This window comes from Larimichthys crocea, chromosome XI, assembly GCF_000972845.2.
Source record: "Larimichthys crocea isolate SSNF chromosome XI, L_crocea_2.0, whole genome shotgun sequence".
Classification (NCBI taxonomy): Eukaryota; Metazoa; Chordata; class Actinopteri; family Sciaenidae; genus Larimichthys; species Larimichthys crocea.
In genome coordinates, this window is record NC_040021.1 from 20,495,830 (window position 1) to 20,506,484 (window position 10,655).

At 40.6% G+C, this 10,655-nt stretch overlaps 1 protein-coding gene across 2 annotated transcripts in view; it reads left to right on the plus strand.

The window, feature by feature from the left end:
• Window positions 1–10,655, plus strand: part of fam49a (family with sequence similarity 49 member A) — a 30,674-nt gene that overhangs the window by 17,456 nt on the left and 2,563 nt on the right. Inside the window, exons 3-11 of one of the 2 annotated variants that reach the window (XM_019252901.2) lie at window positions 6,251–6,330; window positions 8,028–8,149; window positions 8,236–8,341; window positions 8,580–8,716; window positions 8,872–8,949; window positions 9,331–9,447; window positions 9,747–9,826; window positions 10,171–10,297; window positions 10,420–10,490. In XM_019252901.2, coding sequence (XP_019108446.1) covers window positions 6,258–6,330; window positions 8,028–8,149; window positions 8,236–8,341; window positions 8,580–8,716; window positions 8,872–8,949; window positions 9,331–9,447; window positions 9,747–9,826; window positions 10,171–10,297; window positions 10,420–10,490 — 911 coding nt within the window. In that variant the 5' untranslated portion in view covers window positions 6,251–6,257. Of the gene's footprint in view, window positions 1–5,834; window positions 5,915–6,250; window positions 6,331–8,027; window positions 8,150–8,235; window positions 8,342–8,579; window positions 8,717–8,871; window positions 8,950–9,330; window positions 9,448–9,746; window positions 9,827–10,170; window positions 10,298–10,419; window positions 10,491–10,655 lie in introns of both variants that reach the window. The other variant, XM_010741078.3, reaches the window with a different exon arrangement.

The following is a 10,655-nucleotide window of genomic DNA, read 5'->3' on the forward strand; positions in this document are numbered from 1 at the left end:
TGAAGTTTTAAAAGAAAAATGCATTTCTATATGAACTATTTACAATAAGATGCTTTATTGTCCCTGAGGGGAAATTTGCAGGTGCCTTCAACTCAAATATGATACATAGACAACAAAACAGTACAGAGGCCCAACAAAAAGACAATACTGATTACATGAAGAAAAATGTAAAATATTACTCATGCCTTGTGAGATCAAATATATATAGACATTCATAAAAATGAGGAATACAAACTTCATACTAAAATCTTCATTCATTGAATTTACAGAAAATGCTCTATATCGGGATGTATCGTTATCTGAATATATCAGGATATGAAATTTTGGTCATATCACACAGCCCTACTGACTGCCCTACCCACTGAATGAAGGCGTGTTTGTAAAGATTTTAATTGTGTTTTTGCCCATGTTTGTCTTCCGTGTTTTTTTTGTTAGCGCATTGCTACTTTTCTTTGTGTTACTGCCACCAGCTGTTGAAGGCCTGAAACCAATGACAGGGTGTGAATTTCCATTGATAAAAACACTGCTCCATAGCGATGCTAGTGATCAAAAGTTACAGGGTACCTTTTTAATTTAACTTAATTTAACGTGTGAGAAATGGAATGATTCCTTTTGAATGGCATTTGACTGATGGATGTGTGTCTGTGTTTGTTCTTGGTTCATACTTGTCAAACTATCCTCCATTTTAAAAGGCAAATATTAAACCTTGTAGGAATACAAAATGGTAAATCACATTCACCGCTGTACAAATCGTTTGGTTTGTGTGTTTGCTCAGAACGTGATTTCTCTCAGCAGAGGTTGTTTCAGACACTCAGACAGCGGGGAAGGCAAATTTAAACGTGGCACTCATTTTGGTGCTTCAGATGCTTTAATTATAAAGCACAGATAGCCCTGAGACTGCTGCACGGTTTCACAAACACATTTCTTGAAGCAAAAGGGAATGTTTAAGTTGAGGTTAAAGGAGGACAGCAGGACTGTTGGGGACTTTCAGTCACTTTGTCACTTGTGGCTCTCACAAGTATGATGAAAAGGCAGATCATTGATCAGGACTGACAAGTTGACTGGCTGGTTGGTTCCCCAGTCTCACAGATATGTGAGGTCAGCTTCAACACCAGGAGAAGAGAGAAGTTTCACTAGAACTTCTTTTTTTATTTTCAATCAGGACTTCTTGTAAATGGAAATATTTTTTGCAATCCTCAACACATTCTTCACAAAAATACCCCTCTTATATGGTACACTATATGAGCTATTCCTCTTTAATGTAACTCGTGTCAGCTGATGTTAAATATTAAAGGAAAGAGGAAAGTCAAAGTTTCCACACTTTCAGTCCAAGCCATATAGATAAGTGGTTGTGAAAGAGGAACCGAGCAGACGAGAAAATTCCCTGCGTAGTTTTTCCCTCTGTCTGGTATGAAGCCTGAAGATGGGAAAGTGTCATGTAACAGAGAGAAATTCTCTTCTCATCTGTGAAAATTTGACTTCCAGTCGGCCAGCACAGAAAATACAAATACATTCACTGCTGATGACTTTGAGTATAAGTGCACAATGCTGTTTACTGAGCGTGCATCCAGCCTGTTGCATTACGAGGCTCATCCCTTGACCTATAGATACCATGCAAACACTTTAGTCTGCAACTGTGCAACAGCAACCATTGAGTTACACAGAATTACATTACATAAGTACCAAATGAAGTTAAGTTTCAGGTCTCTCTGCACACTCATGCTCTGTCACTCTCTCACTCTTTTTTTTTTTTGTCAGGAAAGTTGTTAATAGCATTAAATCAAATATCCATCAACCTCATGTGACCTCTGTTTGATTTGAAAAAATCCAATATGGTGCATGAAGGGATAAGCATTTTAAATCATTCCCATATTTGGGTGCTCGCGTTGACAAAAATCTAAGAGTAGGATCTCAATTGAAAACCTAAGGGAAAGTGCAGCTGGGGCTTATAGTTATTCAAGCTTTCTTCGCTGCACAGGCTGAAGGACAAGAAAAAATACAATGCTGCAATAATTTGGCTGGTTGGATTGCGTTTTCAGCTGAACAGTTAATTTAGTTTCGGCACTTCACGTTCACTGCACTTTCCTCACATATCTTCTCCACTCTTGGCCTGTTATCCATCTACTGTTTTTCTGCTTCATCCACCAATGGTTAATCATCGACTGATTGTCCTGTGATACACAATTTTAATGTTACATAATTTAGTTCCAAACATCACTTTCATGCCTGGTCACATTAGAGGTGTGTTGAACGTTATCTCCACATGTACAGATCTAAATATAGCACTGACACGTGCTATTGTACCACCATTAATTGTATCTGGATTGATTGGATTGATAAAGCCTTGAAAAGTGTGTATTTGTGCGTTTATCAATCTTTTCTGAAAGATAAAGACACTGGGCCTTGTCTGACACACTGTAAAAACTCTGTCCTAGAAGCATTACCGAGGCTCGTCCTTCATCGTTCACTGTAAACTCTTTATCAAGACAGACATTTGTGTTTCAATCAGGTGAGTCAGCTCCAGGCTCCTGGCGTTGTGCATATGAACTCACTGTCATGGCATGCTTGTATACATAATGGAACCGAGCCATCATTAATGTTATTATTTACATCAGCTTCAGCTAGCCAGTATTGTTGGCCACAAACTATATACATCACATTGTCTCAAGTAAATAAACAGGAGAATACGAGGAGAACAGAATGTGGATCTTCATGTATCCACGCCGTGTGTTTTATCACATTTTGAATGATTTGCTGTCGAGTAGTTTACTCACACAAAAACATTCTCATGATGTTTCATTGTTTTTCTTTTTTGACCGCACGTTTCTTTGAGTAAACATTTATATTTTCAGCTTGTTAGGAGTCGTGCATTTGTTTCATTTCTGCCGTGGGATCTTGAGAAACAAGAAACGGTGGAAAAAGCTGCTGGAGCCGGTTTGTTTACCTCAGCGGGGGAATAAAGCACACTTAGCTGCTCGTTAACTGTCACGGGATATTATTAGAGGCGTGAATTTGCATACGCAGTAGCGGGTTTTACTTATTTAGAATTCTGTTTGGAGTGTAAGTAAAAATTGATTCGGCACTGCTGAGTCTTTGTAGTCTTTAGATTTATGTGCTGACCAGCTGCTGTGTGACAGGTGGCCTTGCAAACAGGGACGTAGCTTGAACAGAAGTGATGGGTGGCTGAAAACGCTGCATCCGTCAGGATTTCGCTTTGTTGTCTTTCATTTTCTAAAGCTGCACTTTTCAAACTGGAAACTCCATTTTTGTCTGCACTAATCTTTACTAGATCTGGAGACGCACATGTTTTGGTCAAGTCCAAACAAGTGTTGCCCTGAATCCTCTGTTTTCTCTGCGTGAACAGTAGTCTCAGCATACCAGAGCAATCCAGCTACATTTTGAGTGACATCATCACAGTCATAGACACTCCCCAGTGTTCACAAACTAGTTGGCTCGCTCGCTATGTTAATATGCTCACACACACACATACACCCCTATGACTCAAAGCCATAAATTTGTTCTCCGGGGGTTGTTAAAAGTGATTCTGGTGTTGTTTAGGGTTGAATTACATTACAAGTTACAAATGAATGATGTCCAACAGTATGTGAGTATGTCCTCAAGGCGTCTCTTTAAAGCTTGAGAAGCATGTTAAACCAAGCGTTGTATTCATTTTCACTGGACCTTTTTTATCGTCACATGGTCTGAAGTTACTCCAAAAAAGAAACTGACTATTTTTTTCAGAAGTTGTTGAGAAGTCTGTGGATAGTTTACGTGGTTTACTGACACCTGAGGCGAACATGCAACAACTGAGTTTGGCTGCAGATAAATCCAAGTAAGCCTGTTGAGGAACTTGTCATAGCCTCAGGACAGGGTTCGTCTACAAAAAAAAAGCCTACTGCAGCAGGACATGTACCAACATGACACCATTACAGTCCAACTTTAATCCCTGTTAGTTTAACTGCGAATCAGCACTGCCCCCTTCTGGTGCAGTGTTGTATTTAAACACCACATTTAATCCTGACTGCATGAAATTTCTAATCAGACACATTTTAAGGTTTATAATTCCCCCAGAATGGGACTGTGTGAACTCTGAGCAGCCTGGTTATATCCGGATTGTCACATATTTATGAATTTGCGAGGAGTGCAAGATGAGGAATGAATACCATGATTGAAAACGCTTTGGACAGCTTGCTGGAGGCTGTGCGGAGAAACGCAGTGTGATTATCATGTGCACACTGCAGCACAGTGTGTCTTTTGTTGTCACTTCACACCATGACTTCTAAAAGACGACAGAAGTTGGATCCGAGTGTGTGTGTGTGTGTGTGTGTGAGAAAAGAAAAGACTGCGTGCCATTCTGGTTCCTTCACACAGTATGAATGTGGAGCTTCATTTCCTCAATAGACTGACTCTAAAAGCGAGTTTAAAGTCTTTTTAAAAAAACATCTGTTGTTTTGAGTGCATCTGCATTTTTGACCTTCAGATAACAACTTGTTGTTTCCCCACCCAACATTAATGTACCATCTGGTCATATCTTTTAAACCCAGCAAGGTTACACCATTCCTTGTCATATTCTGCAACAAAATCTTGGCCTCATATTATGCTACTGTAAGTTAAGGCCCTGCCGTGATTACAGAGTTGTGACCACCCTCCACGGCTGAGGAGGTAGACTTCTCCCTGGAAATTGCTACCTACCCCCTTTGCCTCTTGCCTCCAATAAAACCTTTATAGAGTGTAACTGCCATTTAGGACTACGTCCTTGTGTTTGGCAACGTTTAGAAAAGCCCAAATCCAAAAGAGCAGAGAAACCGGTCCAGAAGAGTTTTGTCCAATGAAGGTGGGAAGAAATTCAGCTTCACAGCTTCTTTAGTGACCAGGAAACACACAACACACACAACTAAATATCTTGCCTTGTGTTTATACAAACAATTACAATTAGATATAATTTGTTTCCCAGTCAGGTGTGATTAGTTTGCAAACTGATGTCTCAAATGAGTAGCTGCAAACTAATCAACAAAAATTAATATCAGTGAAGTCGTTGGGGATTTTTTTTTAAAACCTAAAACTCTGTTTTTAGTATCTCATGTAAATATTTGCAGGGTTTTGTGATGTAAACTGACAGACTTTTTGAGTTTTGAACTGTTGGTCAGACAACACAAGACATTTTCTGACCATAACTGGCAGATTCATTTATTAAAATAATAGTTGTTTCAGCCTGAGATTTTTTTTTTGTTTTTGTCTAATGTTGAAGACTGAGACTTAATGAAACATCTCTTCAGTTCTACTTTGACTTGCAGATAAAAAAAAAAAAAGTTCCTGGACTTTTTGGGCAAAGTAAACACACATAATGAGTCCCCTGTGCGCGCTTCGCTGTTTAGGCTGGATCACCATTGAATTCGGTTTCAATAAATCAGTCTTCGAGGACATGCAGACGTTTGCATCTCAAAACAAAACACGGGCTCTGAGTGAAAGCATCAACTGTCACTGACTCAGATTTGAAGTGAGAACCGTGACGGACTGGACCTGGACCTGGACTACTACGAAGGGAAAGTTGAATGTTTTGGCTCCTGGTTTTCTGTGCAACAGATGTCTGCACATGCTATCATAAACACAAACAAACTTAATTAACAGATTATCTACATGAACTGATACATTTGTTGAGTGAAACTAAAGAACCGATTCCAGGTAAGTCAGAACAAACAGAAACAACCTCTGTTCGCAATGAGTCATGCGTGTGTGATGAAGATATTTTCACATCTGTGTTAATAACTCCACATGTATAAACCTGTCTGTACTGATGTCTGTGTGTTTTTTACCTGCTGTATTTTGACCATCAGGTTTGCTGGAATGGGTAACCTGCTAAAAGTCCTAACAAGGGAAATAGAGAACTATCCACACTTTTTCCTGGACTTTGAAAGTAAGTCTGGCAGCGGAGCGGAACAAAGGGAGAAAAGATGGATGGAGACAGAGATGTGGGGAGGGGGAGGGGAAAGGTGTAACCAGATCAGCTGTTTCCTTTCTGTCAGCAGGTCTGTGCTCCTGATGACGAAGCCCTGAAGGACTCTGCTTATGCTCCTCTCTGTTTTCAACTTTCGCTTTCCTCCCCTTCCTCTTTTCTTTCACTTGGTCACGACCTCCCGCTCGTTCAGCCCTGGTCTGCCTTTTCTCCCGTCTCGGATCGAATAACTCGTTGATGACTTTTTAACATCACACACACTTTCCCTCCTTTCTCTTTCTCTTTTCTGTCTTGCAGAAACCAAATGGGGAATCTGTTAAAAGTGCTCACTTGCACAGAGCTTGAACAGGGGCCAAACTTTTTCCTTGACTTTGAAAGTGAGCACAGCTTATGCCTGTCCTTCTGCTAGCACCTCTCCACCCTCCCACACCCTCTACACCCCTAATTCATTTTTCCTTTAACCTCTCTTTAGCTCCTCTGACTGGTCAGGGGTCAGCCTATTCAACTATTGTGTTGTCAGCCTTTGAATTGATTAGAATTCCTGATTAATTTCAGTTTGGATTTAAAATCCATTCTCTCAATGTCAGGCTGAAGAAGAATGGAGCTGACCCTTGACCTTTGCTGTGTGCTTTTACTAACTTGTCTGCATGTGTGACCCTGTATGTGCACTTACAATACGGCGTTTGATACATGTACACATGTTGCATGAACTAATCACTAACATTATTATCAGGTGCACTATATATATATCACGCTGCATTGTTTCTCTTCCTGCATAATCCTGTTGTCTCCAGTTATCGTTTCATTTTATGATCAGGATTATTTAGTGTTCTGCTTCCAAACACTTTAAAAATTTTCCAGTTTGTCTGTTTTAACACAGCAAATACATTTAGAAACAACACACTGTGAGCCAGCCTCTCTTACAATGTAGCTAACCACAGACTTTGTTCATTCAGCAAAGAGGAAATGATGGGAGTGGAAGGATTTTTTTTTTTTTTGGACCCCAGACGCAGAGTGTTAACGTCACTGATGCACTATATTTACAGCCCCTCTTCTCTCTGTGGACACGATAGCCAAAGAATATGAATATTTTAGGATTATTTGTTGTGTTTCAGACACCTTACAGTGGCTCTGTGGTCTCCCACGGTGATGCAAATCACTGCTGTTCTTATCGAGACCATGCAGGAAATATGAAACAATACAGTCCACATGTCTGTGGGACTGCAGTAGAATTCCGTAGAATACCATGAACGCTGTGACCCAGACTCTTTACTCTCATTAACCAGACTATACTGTAGCTCCAAAATGCTTTGAATTAAACACTTAAGCATACTTCGCTTTGCCTCCAAACTGTGTCTTTTACTGTCAGCCTCCAAATATTGCTGCCTTGAAATGCACTCAGACTTTAGGTTGCATTTTTTGTGTTAACAGAGAAACGTGACTAGATGCAGTAAATGCATCCAGCTCCAGTGTATTCAGTTACAGAGGATAAGACACATTATGGATACTTGATTATGTGTGTGGAGCCGTTTGGTCTGCAGCCGAGTGCTTTCATTATTCTACAGTCTCATCAGTGCTTATCAACGTTCGGGCTTTGCATTTCAAATGAAAGGCATCGCTCTGGACGCACCACAGCAGCAAGGTTTTGGTGGCTGACTGTCGATGGACCCAGATGTGGATGTGTTGTATGTGCTAAAAGCTAAACATGTTCATTGAAGTGGAGTAACGCTTTTAGCTTTGAGGCAAACACAGCTGATTGTGCTGAATGTTTTTGTAACCATCTTCCTAAAAAAAACAAAAAACTTTGAGTTACTTTTTAGTGACAAAAACACTCAGCACATGCCCACGCTCCCCCAAACTGTCATTATTTATCTAATCAAATCCCTTTCACATCAAGTCACAGTGTAAAGTTTAGACAAGAAACAAGAAGTTAAATTCAGAGTTAAATCTGCTCAAATTACAAACACCTGCAAAATGATTCTTGATGTGAAAAGATGAGATTCATCAGCTCTGAAATGTTTGTGTTGACAGTGACTGCTGCAGTACCTTAGCCTTTCTATTGTTTGTGTGTCAGATGCACAGCCGACAGACGGAGAGCGTGAGGTGTGGAACCAGGTGAACTCAGTCCTCCAGGACTCTGAGAGCATCCTGTCTGGCCTGCAGGCGTACAAAGGAGCCGGCCAGGAGATCAGAGATGTAAGAAATACACACACATACTGCTGCTCAGAGCTGATGACCATTATGGCTCCAATCACGGATGTTATCTCGCGCTCCTTCCACAGGCAATTCAAAACCCCAATGACTTCATGCTGCAGGAGCGAGCGTGGAACTCTGTCTGCCCGCTGGTCATCAAACTCAAGAAGTTCTACAGCTTCTCCCTCAGACTAGGTACGATCACAATGCAAGACAAAATGTCTCTTCTTTGTACTTTCAGTGGCAGCAATAATTCATTCCTTCACTTCAACCATTCAGGTTTAAATGGGAAATTAAGTATTTTAAAAAGGCTTCAGGTCTCTTCATGCCCAAATGAATCATGAATCCTGGAATTAAAAGTTGTTTTCACATGTAGCAACTTGAAACTTGACACCTGAATCTTGTCTGTATGTGTGTGTGTGTGGTTCTGCAGAGGAGGCTCTACAGAGTTTGTTGGAGTGCCTGACATGTCCGCCCTTCACGCCCACTCAACACCTGGAGAGGGAGCAGGCACTGGCCAAACAGTTTGCTGAGATCCTCCACTTCACTCTGCGCTTTGATGAGCTGAAGGTCTGCTGCGAACAATGAGCCGTAACACACACACCTACACACACAGTTTGGGTCACTCCTCCCTCGCTTCTTCACTTGGTGCCATACACTTGTATGAAATGTGTTGTTTATTCTGAAGCGGTGGCTGAATGTGTTTTTATGTTGTTTTTCTTCAGATGAGAATTCCTGCCATCCAGAACGACTTCAGCTACTACAGAAGAACCATCAGTCGAAACCGGATAAACAACATGAACGTGAGCTGTTTTATTCGTTTAGATCCACATTAGCTGGCACCAGAGTGCTCAGGTGCACATATTTATATCTTACAGCAGACTTTCATGTTTCTATATTTAGTATCAGGCTAAAGGAAAGAGGAAACAATCTAAGAACGACACAAGAAAAGAGGGCTCTCTTCACTTTGTTTTATGTTACATAAAAGTCCAGAAGTGGGCCAAACATATCACATGTGGAGTACTGTAGCATCAAAAATGGAATAATAGTGAACAAGTTATATTTACTTTAACTGTTGTCCAGCAGTTTATGGATGGGTTGGACATTTTAGTGCACTGGAAAATCTTTAAAAAAAAAACACACATCTCTAAAAAGATGAACTCTGTTTGTTTGTGCACCTGCAGTTGGACATCGAGAATGAAGTCAACAACGAGATGGCTAACAGGATGTCTCTGTTCTACGCTGAAGCCACACCCATGCTGAAAACACTCAGCAACGCAACCACAAACTTTGTGACAGTGGTGAGAGCGCTTACACTGCATCACTGTCAACAGGACGACACTGCAAATCTCTATCATACTGTCATCTATCATGCTGTGACTCTAACAGCACTTCTGGATGTTTGCATATTTGGATACATTTTTAAAATGTAAAATTGTTTGTTAGTCACATTTTTCTCACTTCCTGTTTCCTGTCAGAAAGCACATCCATTTGAACAATTCATGTTGGGGTTCTTCAACGATGAATTATTAAATCAATCAGTAAATAAATAAATGACCAGTAGATAAAATCAGTATCATTGTTTGTGTGTTTTCTGTAGAATAAGACTCTTCCACTGGAGAACACAACAGACTGTCTCAGCACCATGGCCAGCGTCTGTAAAGTCATGCTGGAGACACCGTGAGTCATGATGACACACACACACACACACACACACACACACACGTACATTCATGTTCTCACAGGTCCTTAATAGACTGTACATTACAGTTGAATCCTTGGAGGTTTTTGAAAAGAGAAGTAATCAAAATACAGTACTCGTTTGATGGAGATGGAGATTTATGTTGATACAGCAGCTTCTAAGCAATAAGTGAGACCGTAAAGGACTTACTTTGAGCTAAAGCATGACAAATTGAAGCCTTGAATTGCAAGACAACACCTTGAGACTCTATACTTGTGTCTCATTTCATATTTCTTTCTTTTCTAAGCCTGCTCCTCTTCCTCTTTTTTTCCCCCTCATTTAGGGAATATTCGAGTCGCTTCAGCAGCGAGGACACGCTCCTGTTTTGCATGAGGGTCATGGTCGGCGTCATCATTCTTTATGACCACGTCCACCCCAATGGAGCCTTCAACAAGTCCTCCAAGATAGATGTAAGACAGACACACACACACACACACACACACGTATCTGCATGAATAGTAACATCTGATCACAGTGGATCTGTTTTCATGATGCAGCTCTCGAGTTGCTGACTCTGTTCATTTCTCCTCAGATGAAAGGCTGTATAAAAGTCCTGAAGGACCAGCCGGCAGACAACGTAGAAGGCCTCCTGAATGCCCTCAAGTAGGTTACTTCGGATTTCTCTGTTGGTTTGTCACTATTAGACTTTTATTAGACCCATCCATTAGTCTGAAAAACACATTTAATTCATTCTGGTTATGGAAAGTTGTTTGAGTGAATGTTGCCTTTTCTGATGTATTCCACTTCCTTAAAGAAAGTGTATCAGCC